The sequence below is a fragment of the Pseudonaja textilis genome, chromosome 1 (assembly GCF_049901715.1).
Source record: "Pseudonaja textilis isolate UNSWEBS1 chromosome 1, rPseTex1.2, whole genome shotgun sequence".
NCBI classification, from domain to species: Eukaryota; Metazoa; Chordata; class Lepidosauria; order Squamata; family Elapidae; genus Pseudonaja; species Pseudonaja textilis.
Genome location: NC_141990.1, coordinates 148541929 through 148561614, shown reverse-complemented (window position 1 = coordinate 148561614; position 19686 = coordinate 148541929). Strand labels below are relative to the sequence as shown.

The 19686-nt window shown below is 38.0% G+C and overlaps 1 protein-coding gene across 1 annotated transcript in view; it reads right to left on the bottom strand.

The window, feature by feature from the left end:
- SPTLC3 (serine palmitoyltransferase long chain base subunit 3) overlaps window positions 1-19686 on the bottom strand; it is a 104085-nt gene that overhangs the window by 9491 nt on the left and 74908 nt on the right. Inside the window, exon 9 of the mRNA XM_026710400.2 lies at window positions 17249-17375. Within this exon, the coding sequence (XP_026566185.1) occupies window positions 17249-17375 (127 nt within the window). The remainder of the gene's footprint in view (window positions 1-17248; window positions 17376-19686) is intronic.

Here is a 19686-nt window from a genome sequence, read left to right as displayed (position 1 = left end):
ATAGCTATACCTGGCTCAGCATATGTCTACCTTATGCTGATACATGCAGCTAACCTGCTGAACACTATTCCTGATTAGGATCAAGGATTGTAATTACTTTCCATGATTAAGGAATGTTGATTTAGTTAAGTGATTATCAGCCAGGAATTAAGTCTCTGGCTTTTGTACGGTATAGGGTGTTGCACATGTGCTACACTGACAATAACTCTATAACAAAATCAGCATAGAGAAATGATTTGTGGAACTAAGGTTGTGAATACTATGTCTTGGTTCATGCACTGGGATTTATAAGATACCATCAGAGTGACATTTAGAGCCGAGGTGATCTTCTAAGGTTATAGGTACTCCTTGACTTACGACTACAATTGAGCCCAAAATGTCTATTGTTAAGCGAGACATTTGTTAAGTGAGTTTTGCCCCATTTTATGACCTTTCTTGCCACAGTTGTTAAGAGAATCACTGCCGTTGATAAGTTAATAACCCGGTTGTTAAGTGAATCTGTCTTCCCCATTGACTTTCAAAATGTGATCACAAGACCTTGGGACCTAGCAACAGTCACAAGTATGAACCAGTTGGAAAGCACCTGAATTTTGATTACATAATCATGGGTCATAACTGTAAAAAACGATCATAAGCCACTCTTTTCAGTGTCGTCGTAAATTTGAAGAGTCCCTAAATGAACTGTTATAAGTTGAGGACTGCTTGTATTTGTTACAGGTATTGTGAAAGTAAAGCACAATTAACCCATGTAAGTTGCCTTGAGCATCTCAGAATGTGCAGGATAAAATGTGATAGATGTGAGTAGATATGCCTTATATATGATTAGTGGCATATGTGTCTTACCTAGTAGACTAAAGCACTCTTGAATCTTTCTGTAAAAAGCAGTCTAAACAAGAGTAAGATGAGAACAAGAAATACACAAGAACTATTCTAATTGGTTCTGAGTTTTTTCCATTCTTTAACCTTGAAGTTAAGTTCTCCCATGTCATATGACACCTATCAGATTTTACTAAATCTGATGATGGTGATGCCACCAGAAGATACATATTCTAGAATCAAGGAACATCACAAAGGAACAAAGTAAGTTTTGGAATACATTTATTTTTTAAAAAAACAACTGTATTCTTAATTGAGATAAAATGTATTTCATCTTCACTTGATAGTGTGCTATTCTTGCTAGCATTTTCATCCTCTAGGAGACAAGAATACTTTTGCTGGATTACTTTTAGTGCTAGCTACTAAACTGATAGACCTAAGCACATTTGCAAGAGCTTACAGGCGGCCTTTGCACATCACACAACAGTTCCCGTGGCATCCCTGATTTTTAAAAAACAGCCTTGACTGAATATTTCTCTTTAAGGATGTCACTTTGACAATTGCCATTATAGCAATTCATTCTTTCTAGAGAAGCAATCCACAAGCACATCCTGCTCTCCCCTGGCAAGTATTATTATTATTTTACAATGTCTCTACTGCTCTTTGTAATTAGAACTTCTCTTAGGCACAATGTCAAGCCAGACTATTTGGCATTTCTTTATATTTCATTTTTGATGTTGTTATTCGAAAATCAGTAATTACTGCAATCTTGGTCAAATTTCCTTTCATCTAATTGGATTGAGAAACAAGGTACTTAACATCCTCTGATTTTCAAAGCACTTATATGCCACTAAGACACATATGCCACTCATCATATAAATCAGGGGTCGCCAACCTTTTGGACCTCAGGAACCACCAAACTCATAATTTTAGATACCAGGAACCACTAACTGGTTCTGTGGGCGTGGCCTAATTTGTGGGCGTGGCTTTGTGGTCATGTGACTGGCTGGGCATGGCTTGTATGTAAATATTATAAATATTTATATAAATATTGATTTTTTTATAAAAAAAGAGCAACTTTTACCCAAAATCAGACAAAGCAGGCAGGCAGATTGAGTTGCTCACAGAATCACAGATTCATTCAGAAATCTATCTATCTGCCATTGGCTAGCTCAGTCTGTCACATAAAATTTGCTTGCAAGCAAACTCACAAAATTAACTCACAACACACCATGTATGTAAATATTGATTTTTTTATAAAAAAAGAGCAACTTTTACCCCAAATCAGGCAAAGCAGGCAGATTGAGTTGCTCATAGAATCATTCAGTGATCTATCTATCTGCCATCGGCTTGCTCAGTCTCTCAAATTCGCTTGCCGCGAGTCTCCACTGAATTTGTTTGCAAGCAAACTTTCAGTCCTAAGGGAGGTTCGGCTATACTTAAAAGCAGAGCCGAAGATCTAAAGATTAGCTAGAAAGCAAGAAATCCAACCATTTCCTGCTTCCTAGTTAATCTAAATCTCCCGGCACAGCAGAACAGATGATGGTTAGAAAAAGGAAAAATAGCAATTTAGTAGGCAAGTTTACCAGGTAAGGAGTGAGTGGGCGGGGAGGGTTCCCACAGGCCATGTAGGCGGCACAGCCTTCTGTTTCTGCGCAGCCTGGATTAATTGCTTTGGGGGGGTGCTCTGGGGGTGAGATTTCTCTGCAGCCCATCAAACTTTTCTCATGGCCCACCAGTGGGCCACGGTCTACTGGTTGGCTACCACCGATATAAATCATATAAATATTAGTTAAGAGACAACTGTTAACTGGGGCAGTTATGAAACAAAAATCTTCGTACTTCTTTCTATCCTTTATGTTTGTATTACTTTGGTCAGTGCATATAGCTGTTGCACATTAATATTATCAAGAATTCCTCATTTCTACCCCTGAGCTACAAAATATTCTCCTTTATCAGAAATATGATCATATGAATTGGGAGGAATGTTTAAAACGCCATCTCCCCAAGATACATCAATAAACAGAACCTTTTTAGATATTGCTGAAATCTAATTCCAAGTTCCTTTTACCACAGACTTTATTAGCTAGAGGAGGCTTCTGGTGCCATAATTCAACAACACCTAGAACAATGTTTTCCATATTTGGCAACTTTAAGATGCATCACTTCAACTCTAGACTCTACAGATCTTAAAGCTGCTGCGTTTGAAAAAACATCACTCTAGAGGATTGCATATTATGTTCCTTCTGCTACTGAGCTACTCCTTGTAAAAATCTTACTCATAGAGAATTGGCATGTTATAGATAAAGTTAAGCTGGAACCTGCATTTCCAACATGGAAATCCTTATGTTGGGTTGCATTCTGTGATATCATATTGGTTGGGGTGGCTTAAAAGTATAGTTTAGAAACATCTTGATAACAACTGGTAAGACTGAGATAAGAATAGTTTAAAGTCAGAAAAATCTATCCTTAAGCAGTAACTACTGTCACGTAGAAATTATACTGAATAGTTCAGAAGGTTATTTTCGATGCAGACAATGATATTCCTAAACTGAAAGAAGGAAGGTGAAAAAAACTAAAAGATAACCCATATAGCTGTTGCACAAGGATATTATCAAGGATTCCTCATTTCAACCCCTGAGCTACCGTAAATTACCAGAAGTTAAAAAAAAAATCTTACCAGTTGAAGTCACATGATACTGATATATAACTGGTATATAGTACGTAACAACATAACCCCAAATATACCTGTCAGGGGTAAGTCCTGTTGAACTTAAAAAACTTTCTTTTAAGTAAAAGGCTACAGAAATGCAGACTCGATTCTTGTAAATGTATCACGCAAGTGGGATATATCTATTGACCATCTCTGATTGGAGATTTTACAGTATCCTTTCCCTGCCACACTCACCAAGCCACGCCCACAGAACCGGTTGTTAAAAAATTTGAATCCCACCCATTCCCACCCCACTCCAGTGGAAGATACTGTAAAATCTCTTCCCTCCCCACCCCACTAATCTGCTTTCCAGCCAATCAGCTGGGACTCGGGAGGTAGAGAATAGATGGGTCAGGGCTGGGTCAGGGTGGTATTTGCCGATTATCCAAACTACTCAAAATTTCCACTACCGGTTCTCCAGAACTGCTCAGAACCTGCTGAATACTACCTCTGGTTTAACAAAGAACTAACGCAAGTCTAGGGTTTTTTTCTTTTCTTATAAAAGTAATGGTGGACATGTATTCTTTTTTAGCTAGGAAGGTTTTTTTTTGAAATTATTTATGTCTTAGCTGAATTAAAATAAAGAGAACAACAATAAAAGACTATAAGGAACATATGGAATAAAGGAGCAAGACAGCTGCCATGATGTTACAATGTTTGACCCTAGTCGTTAGCATGTGCAAGGATGTGGTCAAAAATAACTCTTCTGAAGTATAAATCTAGGGCAACCACAAAGGAATCAAGGAGCCCAAATGTCACATATAGTGCCATAAGGGGCTTCTTAACCAAAAGTTCCCCTCTTCCAGGAAAAGATCTTAATCTTAGAAAACCACTGGTTTTACCAACATGAAAGCTGTAGACACTTGGAAATTTCCAGTTACCTATTGAATGCTGTCACGGCAAAGTTCACTTTGCCACATCTTTATGGAGCTGGATTACTTCCTGGCTACATGCTGTGTTTGTGGGGTGATGATGTTTGCAACACTGCCACTAATTATTCAATTCTTATATCTCTTTTTTTTGGCCTCCAGACCTACCACCTACATCCCTCATAAGCATAAACAGGTACAGTAGCTCATGACAGAATCGACTATTGGAAGCCTGTGTTTGAGGCAGATGAGTAGCCGGAGCAGAATGGCCTTCCAGCCTTTCATAGGCTGTGCTAGCTTTAAAAAATATATATAACCTGCCAAAAAAAAGATACTGATCTTCACTCTGTGTGAATGACATCTAAATGAAACGATCTACTGAATGCTCCATTCATTTATCAAAGGGGGGAGGTTGTGGATGAAATTAAGGAATGTAGAGATTAATAGCAGTTTTTAGCATAGAGTTTCTGAATATTGCAACAGTCATGATTTAGCAAGAGAGTAAACAGATAGAATAACTTCAACTCTGCAAAGGTAGTCCTCAACTTAGGACCACAATCGAGCCCCAAATTTTTGTTGTTAAAGGAGATGTTTGTTAAGTGAGCTTTGCACCCATTTTACGCCCTTTCGTGCCCCGGTTGTTAAGTGAATAACTGCAGTTGATAAGTTAGTAACTCGGTCGTTAAGTGAATCTGTCTTCCCCATTGACTTTGCTTGTCAAAAGCTTGGAAAAGATGAGGTTTCCCAAAAACATGACTTTGGGACACAGTAATGGCCATAAGGATGAACTAGTTGCCAAGCATCTGAATTCTGATCACAAGGTTATGAGGATGCTACAAAGTTGGTAATTGTGAAAAATGGTCATAAGTCACTTTTTTCCAGCACCGTTGTAATTTTAAATGGTCACTAAATGAACTGTTGTAAGTCAAGGACTACCTGTATTACAGATTAAGTTCAAAAGGAAGACAACTAGAATTAGCTGAAGGCTATGGTTTTGCAGTTAACAGGTTCAACATAATGTGTCTATTTTTTTCTTTGACCTTCTTTATAACCAACATTTTTAGACTTCTAGAGTTCTTTGGTGATTGATAATAAATGCCTCCTGTTTTCTCTGTTTTGGGGTCTTTGACATGGAATTTTACTAACATGGCTCTGTATGCTTGACCTGGCTTTGCAAATTCATAATTCTGGAGACTCAAGGACTTTGCGTTGACCAGATTCAATAGACAAAATGGTGGTAGAGGGAGAAGAAAGGGGAATTGGGGTAGAGTAAATTCTGAAAGTTCCCGTTTACAGATTTTACTTCAACAAGTTATAGAGTTAAAGCATACTTAACGCTTGCTGCCATATAACAAAATGGGCAGAACTATACTCCAATATGCAATTTTTGCTTAGATCAACAACTACCCACTATTATTCTATTAGCAATTGTACATCTACTTTCATGACCATTTCCCCCAAAATCCACTCCTGAAACTATCAAAAAGATCTGTCCCATTTTCAGAACCTCTAATCACATTTGCATCCCTTACTAATTTTCTCAGTCTTTTACTAGGAATTGCACTGTCTGATCCATTATTTTGCCACGTGTATGTATAGACCAATATTTAAATCATATATTCAAAAACTAAAAAAAAACCCTTTTTTTCTAGGCAGGCATTTCTGAGATCACCATATTAATTGATGTTTATTCTCCAAATGGCTTGACCACTTTTTCATCTTATTCCCATATCATCAATGGAATTACCATCAACCTATTTCCATACATCTAGAACAGATGCTACCAATTAATATTTTCTGGAATATAATTTAGTTCTTTCTTTCACTCACACCAATTCTCCCCATATATATTTGTCGATTCCACAAGATCTGATGCTAACAGATCTTCTATGAAAGCTAAGTCCCTTCTTCCTTTTCCTAGTTTCTCAAACACTGCACATATCTATGTTGTTTCAGTGAAGTAATTATTAATTAATACTTTTTGCCTAATTCTTTCATGTTGCAATCTCCACATGCCAGGTGGGCCTCTAAACCTTTATCTTTGCTGCCTATCATGGCTTTAATTTTTTGAGGCTTTCACATAATGTTTTCCACCAATCAAAAGGCAATGTAGACTGGGACTGGGTTATATTTGTGCCATATCTACATTCTCTGCTAACAGTAAAAGCAATACTGGTCAGTTTTCACAAATTCTGGCCAGCATACCGCAAGCACAAGGAAGCATGCTCACTTTTGATGCAATCTAGGATTTCAAATGGAGAGACTATACTGCAAGCCAACTTAATGTTGCGTGTGTCCCTCTAACTAAGAGGTAGATTCCTTGTATGTGTACACACACACACACACATACACACGCAATATCATAAAAGCAGGGTATTATTTTTTAGAGTTGCTATTCAGCATCACTGTGACAAATTCTGCAACGGGTCCAAAACAACAACAACTGTGTCAGAGTAACCTTACTCAAGCCCCCCCGCCCCCCCTCAAATTTTCCTGCTACTAATGCAAACAACAGCCTGGGGTTATTCCCCTCAAAATCATCTGCTATAATGTGTACTTATCATGTTTAAGGACGATGAAGTTCTTAAAATTTCAAAGAATTTTTTTTTAATGTTGCTTTAAAAGTTGAAAATACTAGCAAAACTAAGTACTTAAAACTGCATTTTCTCTTAAGAGATCTTCAGAGGAAATAGAGAATAATGGCAAAACTTGGAAATACATACATATACATAAGAGATCCATGTTCCTGCTGGCCACACAAATTGCCCAAGTTGATCTGCATTTACAAAGAGGCAAGTGTCCAACATTCTTTCCTTTAAGTTGTTTTCCTTGCAAATACAGTATGTCAAAGCCTTATTTTCTGTTGTGAGCTTGGCTAAAAGTTGCCTTTGACTGTTTGGACGGAGGAATGTTTCAAGATTTGTTAATGAATCAATGTGTTTGGAGCTATGGAGGTACAGTACCAAACTGCGGTGTGTATGTATGTACATGTGTGTTTATGTGGATGAGTATATATTTATTTATTCATTTCAATCTCTGGAAACAGATGGCTTGCAAATCCATAGCCATTCTGGGATTGCATCTAAGCCCGTTTTGCCCCATCCAGAGCTGAACAGCCTCCAGGCACAAGGCCAGATCCTCCATTTCATCTCCTGCCTGAATTATGCTAGCTGTACTCCCACGACTATTTTTTGGTTTGTTCTGTTAATTGGTTATGAAGGGCACAGAGTCCATGTGTCCCTCCACTGTCAACATTTTTTTTTAAGCCAATAAAAATCCTGTCATCATGTGTCCCTGATTTAAACCAACATGAACAGAATGGCCTATGGTAAAAGTTGTTTTTAACAGAAAAAAATTGTAGGTGGGCAATGAAAAATAGCTCAGATAGGAAAGATCTGTTTTCATTGCAAGATCAAAGATGTAACTTTTCACCCAAGTTTCACAGGGTCTTAACTTTAGGGCTGTTGGCTGTACCTGCCCCTTCAGGTCATGTTGTGCAATGCTGTCCCTGTCACAGCTAGTTCAGGGCCTGCTTGTACCATCCGCACTGTAGCTCCTCCTTTCTATAGTTTAGGATGAGAAGTAGGGCTCCATATGGCTCCAGTGTTAGTCCCTTCCTAAAGTACTACTTAGTTAGGACTGGGGCTTGTTACCTTGCTTGTTCTTAAGTAGCTTCATTTTTTACTTTTGTACTGATGTATGAAAAGACTAGAGTATTGTGGCCCTCAAGCTAATGGCTTAAATCTCATGTGGCCCTTGGGTCAAAGTCCACTGGACTAGAAAGAAACTGCATATAAATATAACCCTTTCATAGGAGAGAAAAATTATCTTAGATACTAACTACAGGGTTGACATTTAATGAAGCCCAATTTTTTTCAGATTATATATTTTTACTTCTCAGATGTATGTATTTAGAAACTTGGATATTAGCCTTTTGAGGAAACAAATGAAAAATTGTAGCATAAACTCTACAATATATTTACCCAATTTTTAAGTGATCAAAGGAAAATTCCCAAATTCACTCTAACACAGGAGAAAATTAAAAGCTCTCGTTCCATGGTTTTACATGATGTCACCTCATTTATTCTGCAACATTGTTCCACGTACTGTGGTCAATTCAACAATAAGGTGAATTCATTTGTGTTACATATTCCCAATTGGTGAGAAGTACCATCGGCACTTCTCAAGAGAGAAGAGTGAAAATGTAAAGGGTTGGGAAAAGATGTCATCATAGTTGGAGAAGATCTAATCAAAGAAGTGAGATTTAATATAATTAAGCTTAACATTTTTATTTGCTTAATTCTATGTTGCCTTTCAGCGAGGAGTATTTTTTGAAGTAACTCACCTAAGCATTAAAAACCACTATATCAAAGAATCTTGCAATGTGTCTACCACAAGTTTAGCAATGCCTTATTCATATTCCATGGCTTTGATATTTGCTTTAATAGTAATGACATAAGTAGAGAGCAATATGAAATCAAATATAGGTGTGTGCAGCTACCCAATGTGAGATGCCTGTATGCTTTCAACCAAATATACTTCAACCTTCCATCTTATTGCCTTATCCCTTCCCTCCATCTTCAAATTCAAAACTCAGGCTCTTCCCGTGATCATTTAAGAGACATCTATGACCAAGAGAAAACATCAGGAAGCTGCATACAAATCCATATTTTCAGCAATACTCTTCTCTCCAGCTAAACCATACAATTCCATAAGATGTCTGTTTGTTATCCACCTTAATATAATTTTTGGTACAAGAATAAAACTATTCTATTCTTGTGGGATTTGAAAACTATATATCTTTGTTATCATAACACAGTTGTTTCGATGTGAGATGGGGCAGCAAATAAATCTAATAAACAAACAAATAAATACATTATAAAAAAATTTATAGGTAGTCCTCAACTTATGACCACAACTGGAACTGGAACACTGATTACCAAGTGATATGGTTGTAAAGCAAGATATTACATGACCACAACACTTTAGCAAGCACAATTCCAGCACTCCTTAGTCTTGTTGCTAATCGAAAATCATGAGTCATTTCATTATTGTAATTCTGAACAGTCACTGAACAAATAGTTGTAAGGCAAAACTATGTGTAATTCTTTGAGGTTTATTTCAAAGTATAGAAAATAATTGTTCCATTATACTATGCATTAACATCTGAGTTATTAATGGTCATCATACTTTAAGAGGGATTCAGACAGTGACAAACAGTGCAAAGAAAGAACAATGAAAAAGATCAGGAGCCTGGACACTAAACCTTGTGAAGACAATTTGAAGGAACTTAGCATGGTTTGATTTAACAAAAGTTATCAGAGACAAATATGAACAAATTCTTCAAGCAACTGAAGGATATCAACTCTCCTGTATTGACCCAGAGCATAATATATAGAATATTAGTTTTAAGTGTAACTTAAGGCAGTCTTCAATCCAATATTAGGAAGTTTTCTAATAGTAAGAGCAGTTTGACAGTAGAGCCAAATAATCTGGGAAATGGATATATTCCAATTTGCTAGATAGATTCAAGCAGAGGCTGGATTTTTTGGAGAAAATTTAGCTTGGATTCCTGCACTGAAGAAAAGGTCAAACCTGATTGCATGAATTGCCCCTTCCAACCGGTTCCATATTGCTGGTTGTTATAAGATTATGCTTCATTTAAAATTAATTATGTTATTGTCATGGTCTTGACTGAATTTATGCATAAGAGTGTATTTGGATTTTCCTTGGGCCATTCTTTGTATATATGCCAAAAAGGCATTAGCAAAGTGCAGAAATCTGAAATGACATTCCTGAAAAATGTTACATTTTTATGGAAAAACATTCAAGCAAGTGTTGTTTCTATTTGAGACATAAACAAAACACGCTCTATCCTTTCTTACACTATTGTGAACAGACATGAAGGAATTACGAAGGGATAATATGTGGTGTGTTTGAAAGGCAAGCAGAGAAGGAAAGAGGAACTTCTGCACCAGATGATAAAAAGGATGTAAGTTGCTCCTTCCTCAGCCTTGCCACTTTCATCTCATTTTTGTTTGTGTGTTTTTGTGGTCAGAGACCACACACACTTAACTGAAAGCCTCCCCCACTCCGCCATAGACATGTTTGGCTGAGCTATTTTAACACACAAGAACCAATATTACAGTGATAGATACTTTGGAAAAACCTCAGGGCTTGAACACAATTACAGACTCGCAACCAGATGCAGCTCAACATTAAATCAAGGTAACTTAGCAAGGGCATGACATGGAGCTGAAGTGGTGAGTGTGTTTTGCCTAAAGCAGGTTTCAATGTGTCACTTTTACAAGTTCAAGCTGCAGCTGGAATACTTAGGATTTAATTTCTTAGTGCTGCTCTGAAGACTGAAGGCAGCACATCTGGTTTGAAGTCAAAGGAAGGGCTAGTTATCTCCTCCACACCTCCTCCTTTCCCACGTATATTTTTGAAACGAGTTATCTGAAGTTTTTCTGAGAACATGGCAATAGAGATCTAAGAATGTCTGCCTACATTCCTTTGGGAGATGGGAGGGGACTTAAATCCTTTAAATTCAGGACTGTATTCCTTCCAAACAAACCATGTACTATCTTTAATGGGTGATGATGAAACGCAAAGGATGTGCAAACAAAAACCACTAAGGATGAACCGCATGTCTGTGAGAGCCTGTGCTGATGTAAGAAGGACAGGCTTTACCCATGACCTAAAGATGGCACTATATTCTTATATTTCAAATATGCTTTCTACTGATACAGGTATGACAGTAAATTGTTAAGACAGGTATGTGTGGGAGTAACACACAAAACATTCAGAACCCATAATAATATATATATTCTGGATTGATAAACTCAAGAAATATTTGTATGTGTGTAGTATATACATAATTACTATAAATATAGCTATTTAAAAATTTAAGAGTAAGCTTTGCCTATTGATGGGCATTAGTTCTGAATTATATATAGGGCAGTGGCATAGAGAAAGCATCTTACAAAACTATAATTCTGCCATTTAAATGGAAAGGAAAGAGTTTAAATAAAAGCTCTATTTTTTCTTCTGGTTGGTTTCAGATAAACTGTTCTGACCTAAAACATTCCCCACCCCCCCCATGTGGCTGAATGGGATGGCTAAAAAGAGGGAGTACCATCACCCTCCCACAATAATATGAATTTAACCCCGGTTGCAAAATGAAAACTCATATTTTCTTTAGTCCTCTTCTAAGAATTTAATCCAACTTATTATTTTTATTCTTTATGTGCCACCTTCAGGTGATCTTGCCAGTTTCTCAGCTGGGATGAGATCGCCTGATTCTTACTTGGTATCTATAAACATGTGGCTTACGCAGCTTCATCCAGTCACTACAAGAAATAAATGTCTCTCAATATTTACCTAATAGTATCTGTCTAAAAAGCCTGTTCTAATAGAGGAAGGAAGATAAATTTTGCTGTGATTCTGACACATTATATTAAACTTCTCATTGATTTTTGAGTGGTCTCTGTTAGAAAACCTTCCTCTATGAAAACACTTGGTGAGCAAGAAAATGAAGGCTCCTTCAGCTGCAGGTGTAGCAATTCTAGGCAGAGGCTAATTTCATGCTCCCTGGAAGAGAAGTGGCTTCTTCTTGTTCCTTCTGGCCTTTAATAAATTTGCTACTAAATTCTATATGACTTAATTGTAATCAAGTAGGTGATGTTAATATGGGGCCTCCCAGATTTCTAAGTGATGCCTCATCTATTCTTGGAAATATTGCAGAAATCTCACAAGATTGTGACAATCTTGCATAACGTTTCAGAAATATTTACTTCAGATAGTTAGAGCAGGAAAAGCTTGTCGATCTACCTGAAATCATTAGATGGGTTAATGTAGTGATATGGAATTACGTGTCATCAGAATGTGGACAAATGCTCACTCTTCCTTTTCATCTAGTCCAGATCTATCTATCCTGAACTGGCACTAGGAACCAATGAAGGTTGGGTTAAAAAAAAAATCTCAGCAACCCGATGAAGACAAACTGGTATGATTTAATAACAAACGGTATTTCCCCTCCAACAGAGGGACATGCCTTATACTTTTGCTTCTTGGCTTGATTTTAGAATTCCAAATGAATTATAAATGTGATGTTCATATGATGCTTATAATGTTTGGTATTATTAACCAATTATAGCTAAAGCTGAATAAAGTGTTTAATTAAATAATAGGAAATATTTAATAAGGATAAGTGAAGATCATAGTGAATAGATTTTGAGAATAATAGTTGTAGTTATTGTATGTATTATTACTTGCATTTAAAAGAGATTGTACCCAGACAGTACACTGCTCTTGTAGATATGGAAATTTTATATATAACAAAGAAAATTGCAATAATAATAATAATAATAATAATAATAATCATCCAAATGGCAATGGTGACATAAGCCCTTGAAGACATGTTCATCTTCTCACTATTATCTCTACTTTGTCAATGTCCAGATTGGAAATAAGACACACATTTTCTATGGGGATTACTTGGAAGGCAGTCTGGAGGCCTTCTTGATTCACATGCAGTGGCCAGATTACATATTGAGGCAATAGAGGAATGCCCTTGGTTGCTATTTGATGATATTGTATACACTGGATATCTAAAATACACCTTCTTTCACATCATTCATTTTTGAAATTGAGTTGAATTGAAAGCCTTTTTCTGGGGACCTTGCTTCAGGGAAGAAGGTGAAATTGAATGGGATAGGGATTTCTTTGTAAGAGGTTTCTTAGGGACCACTTCTCTGATTTTACAATGTCATCTGTATATAAACATTTTGAGTGATATTTGGCACAATATCAGATATTTGGGGGGGTGTTTTTCTATTGGAACAAAAATACATTCTAATAATTATGAAAGGATGGTTAGAGGGGAGGAGGAAGATACTGTATGAACCATACACATGAAGTTATTTGAGGAAAAACCTGGAAACCTGAAGTTGGGGAATCATGATCCTTCTTAGTGTAAAGGGGTTAAACTGATTAGATGGGAAGTTATAATTCTCAGTCCAGACAGAATAATTATGTTACAGATATTCTCAATGGTCAAAATAAAAAATCTATTGCCTTGAGTGTACAGGAGAAAATTGTCTAGGATTGAAAATTCTGGGGGAAATGTTTGTTGTTTGTGTGTGTTTGTGAGAGAGAAAGAGGGGAGGTATGTGTATCTTGGTCACCTCCCATTTGAATTACCACATAGACCTCTACATGGGGCTGTTCTTGAAGACTAACTGAAACATCAACTGGTCCAGAATACAGCAGCATGCACAGTTACGCCCCACCCCTTGGTTTGTCCATGCACTGTCTTCCAGTTTCTTTCTGAGTATAATTCAAAGTTCTGCTCATCACCATTAAAACCTTATCTAGCACAAGATAACCACCTTCTCTAAGAACATCTACCCATCCTATCAGATCAAATGGGGTGTCCATGCTCCTAGTCTTTCCCCCTAAATATTGCCAATGTAAGGGAACTAGGAAATGTGTTTTTTCTGCAGCAGCCCCTGCCATATGGAACACTCATCCTCCCTAGCCTTCCAAAAAGCTCTGAAGACCTGGCTTTTACTCCCAAGCACTGGGATAAAATGAAGTGACTGTGCACCAGAAGTTTAACTTTGATGCCAGGTTTTTGTTTTTAATGTGTTGAATTTCTATAGCTTTAATATGGCTTTTATGCTGTTCTAACTTTTGATCGAGAGCTGCCTAGAGTTGGTTATGTGTGTGTAGATGTATGTATGTATGTATGTATGTATATGTGTATGTATGTGTGTGTGTGTACACTTACATGTATACTTACATATATACAGTACGTACACACGTCTTATAATCACTTTATACTTGGTACTTTGATTCTTATGTTCTGAAAGAGGCAGATATTCTGAATAAATATGACTTGCCTGCAATAAAGCCAATTTTCTAATCTTACTGATTCTATGAACTAGCTGTTAACTGGATGCAAACTTAAAATTCCAGATAGACATATTTTTGCCATATCTGGATAAAGCCTGGCACTTGATGTGAGATGCAGTGAGGAGAACCAGGGAATGCAGCTCTTCCAAACCTGAGACAGATACAGAAGGAGACAATCCCATAACAACCTTACGGTCTGTCAAGTAAAAGTCTAATAAGCAAATAACTTGCTCTCAAGATGATACAATACTGCATTTGGTAGGTGGGTATTTATTGGTTCTGAGACTATTTGATGAACATCATGAAAACATGTAATAGGCCAAAACAAGAACTTTTTCTCCATCTTACAATAGTTACCCATGACAAAGATCCTTAGTTTTAAAGAAATCTAAAGTGAGCCAAATAAAATCTGAAAAGTATTAAGTTTTGCCTAAATGCGTTAAGAAATATACTGAGAACATGTGCTCTGCCTTGATAACACACAGATTATATTTACAACAGAAAGCTTTTTTTAAAAAAAATAAAAACTGGTTTGGCAGAACTCAAGCCTCCACTGTGACAGAGATTAAATAAACTTTTGGTCTCACCATTAAACCAAAGATAGATTACTACCCCATCAAATATTGTTAATAACAAATGAGAGCAAGACCAATTCAAAAGTTTCTGAAAAAGACATCTAATAACCCTTTTCTTCGTTATAAGGCAGATGGTGAGTTCTAGTCCTGCCTTACGCACAAAGCCAGTTGGGTGGCTCTGAGACAGTCACTCTTTCTCAGCCCTAGGGAGAAAGCAATGGCCAATCATTTCCAAGAATGTTGTCCAGAAAGCAACAAGCAAAATACTTATCAGCAAGACCTGCTCTGATAGGGTTTCCACCCATATGCAAAACTTGAACACAGGGGCTGTGCTCATCTCTGCACAGTACTATAAAGTTTGCAAAACTCTTCATAAACTGAGCTGAGCTGAAGTGATTAACTTTGAGAAGAAGCCCAAAGAAACACTGTAAATATGCCCTTGTATCATTTCCTTTGGGTTTATGGCACAGGAGTTTTTCATTTGGCTCCCAGATCCTCAATACCCAGCTCCAGTTGAGCCAATGTGATTGTATCTCCCCATCACAACCAAATAATCTGAAGGATGATGAACATGTAAGAAAAGATACTTGAAACATTGATATTTTGATTTTCCAATGGTCAGTTGGATGGTGATCAGATATGCTTTTGGGTCAGGGCAAATGCAATTATAAGAACTTGTAAGAAAAAGGTGACCTACAGCCTCACCCCATCATACTAGCTTTTTACATTCAGGAGTCTTATCACCGCATGCCTGCAATGCTAAATAAGGCACTTTTTAGTAATACAGCCACACCTTATTCAAAGAACAATGCTAACTAAGGCACTGCCTGCGATGCTAAGTAAGGCACTTTTTAGTAACACAGCCACACCTTATTCAAACAACAAAAAAGAACAGGTACATTCTAAACATTTCAAACATTCTTAGCATTTAAGCAAATAAAGATGTCTCTGTGCGCATGCGCATGCACGCACGCACACGCACACAAAGTTATCCTACAAATTACCATTTGGTGTTGTAATGTGAATTAGAGCCACTGCATGGTTCCAATGAGTACACAGTAACAGCACAGATGTTATAGGAGAACATTTTTGACAAGAATAGTACTGAAATGAAGCCCTGTAATTACTTCTCAATCTTGGGGAGAATCCTTTGATATTGGAAAAAAATCAGGGCAATATTGCCCTCCATTGGCAAGAAAGTTTATAGGCAAAAACACTAAAAGCAGTCTATTTTTATGATCTCAATTGCAAACTCTTCCTTTAAATTAAGTTTCTCTGGTTTGGTGCCACTTTAGAAACGGTACAATAATTCTGTTCACGGCAGAAGTAATACGTTACTTCCGTAACTGTTCTATGCTGGCATCTCATACAACAAGCATTTAAATGTTATAATGGTTTCATGCAGATGTGGGAAATAAAGCCTTGATAGGAGCTGAACCTGGAGAAAGAAAGCACTACTGTAATATTATGTGTTCCCACCTCTAGTTCCTAGAGTCAGTCCAGAAGAATACCATGGATTGATATAATCAGAAGCCATTGAAAAGTCAAAGAGATCTAGGGTGAATGCTTGCCCCCTTCCCATGTAGGTCATTGTCAAAGCTCTCCCAGTACTATGTCCTTGTCTGAACCCAGATTAAAAGGAGTCCAGGGATCTCTAGAGCTCTAAGGTGGTGACCTCCCCTCAAACATCCTTCCCTAAAATGAGGAATCTGAAATCAAGTCCCAAAAAATCAGGTTGAGGAGGGTGCATGAGAATCAACAGGAATGAATGGCTGTTGCAGTGTGAGCGCAGAGGGGATAGGGGAAGAGCCCAAGCAATCGATGACCTTCTCTGCTGGCTTCCCCATTAATTCTCTTGGGACCCTAGCAGGAAAGAGTGCAAATGAGGATCACATGATCATGGGGTGCTAAAATCAGTCATAAACACAAACAAGTTGCCAAGCATCCAGATCACAATCATGTGACTGTGGAGGGGGGGCACTGGAATGCTTGGAGCTCTAGCTGTAATCACCTTTTGTTTAGTGCTATTATCACTTCAAAGGGTCATTCAATGACTAGGTGCAGATCAAGGACTAGCTGTATATTTTAATGTAAATTAGATAATTAAAACATGGAATGAGCAGGGGACAAGGTAAAACATGAAACATCCTTCAAGGCGGAGCATGCACCATCTTCCCAGGAGAATTATGCGAGTCAGATATCTCGGTCTGAAAATGAACATCTTGTTCATGCTTGGGAGTATAAAAAAAATACATTCATTCATTCATGATACCAAATATGTCTACAGTATATGCTATTATGTTGAAAATTCATTCTCTTTTCAATACAAACAAGACCACGTTAGTAAAATATCTTACCTTGTGTGGTCCCATCTAGTCCCATGACGCATTTCATTGCTCTTATAATTTGTTCCGCTATAGGAGGAGCCATAGATGTGGCGTAAGTTGCACTATGTGAATGAATTCGTAGGTAGTCCACTAATTCCTTAAATAAAAAAAGGAGCTATATTTCAATATGATCATCAAAAACCCTCTTCTGCTAGAATAAAAATTGGAAAATGAGAGAAATAGCCTTTTGCCTGCACATAAAATTTTACACACGGCATGTTTGAATTTATCACTAAATGACTATTAAATTCTTGTCCCCCTATCATTGAATTTTTCTTCAAACATGTTTCTGGATATTTCCTCAATCAGTCTTAAAGCAAAACAGCCAAAACAAATAAAGAAACAAAATGAGTACATGGCAAGAAAAATGTAATTCCAAATTATCTTGAAAAAACATTAAATGCTTTATCTTGATTTTATTAGATCAAGAATACATGTATCACATACCCAGAAGAATGAAATAGTGCTACTTTGCCAAAGCAACAATTTTCATGTTGCTTCTGATACTAATATGAACATCATTATCTTTATCGTCTTTTTAAACTGCCTGACTGTCTATTTTGTACTTCATTGTGAACCATGTCAAGGGATGTGGGCTTCCCCCTTAAGAAATATTATTCACTGGCCTCCTTGGGATTTATCTGATATAAATTTAAATTCATCAAATTAGTGCATAAATTAAATATACTGCATAAAGTTTAATGTTTAAACTTTAAACATAGTATGCTATCCCTATCCAGCTCTCATATTCACTTCAAAACAATATAGGAATTGAAAGTTCAGAATGCTAACCTTACTATTTATGTAAAATAAAATTTTCATTTATGTTTAGCTGTACTTACTAGTTTGGCAAGTTCAGCAGGTAAACTAAAAGAGGCAGTTGGTATGACTAATTAAACAGAGACATTTTCCCAGTAAGTTTTTAGGGCAATGTATATGCTTGCATTTTCATGATTAAATCAATCAAAGCATTTTGAAAGTGCTCAAGAACAATATGCAAATAATCGGTGTATTTTCAACTTACAACAGTATCTGACAACTTTAAACTGTGAGCAATCTGCAGGTAGACCAGTGGAATGAAATACTGACATAGCTAACTACATACCGTGTTTCTCCAACAATACGACCTCCCCCAATAGGAAGACCCAGCATGTTTTCTAAGCATAAAATGAAATTAAGCCCCTCCCCCCAAATTTAGGCCTATTTTAAAACATGCAAAATGGGTGGAAGGGCAGTGGGACTTGCCGTTAGGAGCGCCCCGTGGGCAGCAATTCCTCGCCACCAGCTGCTCCTAATGGGCGGTCATGGCAGAGCGCGGAGAGCTCCCTACTCCTGCCAAGCACTTTTGCGGCAGACCCAAGACCTTTAGTGCCCGCCACTGTTGATTTCCCTTCTGCCCATGCCGCCACTGCGTTTGGAGCTGCCACTTCCACGTTTGGAGCACCACTGCTGTTTGGAGCACCACTGCCGTTTGGAGCTGCCGCTTCTGCATTTGGAGCTGCCACTGCGTTTGGAGCTGCTGCTTCCACGTTTGGAGTGCTGCCGCTGTTTGGAACACTGCTGCTGTTTGGAGTTGCCGCTTCCGCATTTGGAGCTGCCATCGCATTTGGAACCCTACTGCTGTTTGGAGCACTGCCGCTGTTTGGAGTTGCCATGTCTGCATTTGGAGCTACCGCCGTGTTTGGAGCTGCCGCTTCTGCGTTTGGAGCACTGCTGCTGTTTGGAGCACCACCGCCATTTGGAGCGCCACTGCCACTCCAAACACAGCGGCAGCTCCAAACGTGGAAGTGGCAGCTCCAAACATGAAAGCGGTGCTCCAAAAGGCGGTGGCACTCCAAATGGCAGCGGTACTCCAAACATGGAAGCGGCAGCTCCAAACGTGGCGGCGGAATGGGCAGAAGGGAAAGCAACAGCGGCGGGTGCCAAAGGTCTTGGGTCTGCAGCAAAGTTGTTCGGTGGGAGTAGGGGGCTCTCTGCACTTGGCCATGGTCACCTGTTAGGAGCGGCTGGTGGCGAGGCTGCCCGCGGGGCGCTCTAGATGAGGATGCAAGGGGGGGAATTAAGTCACCCCCGAAAAGACGGCCTAGCCATTTTTTCGGGGCTCAAAAAAATATAAGACCTGGCCTTATTTTATGAGAAACACGTTAGAAGAAAAGTTTATTCTTACTAACCTTAGGAATTACTAACAATCTTTACATTCTATGCCATTTAAGCACTCCTAAATTATTTGTCAGCCTTTGGAGGTGGTTGAACTCTTAGCAGGTGTAATCAAATGGTGTCACAAATGGTGAGAAAATTTTAGTTCAGTAGTATGTGGAGAGACAGAGATCCCCATTCCCAACATAGGGAAAGAAGGCATTCTGAAATTGGAGTACTGATCATGCTCCACAACATATCATTTGGGATAG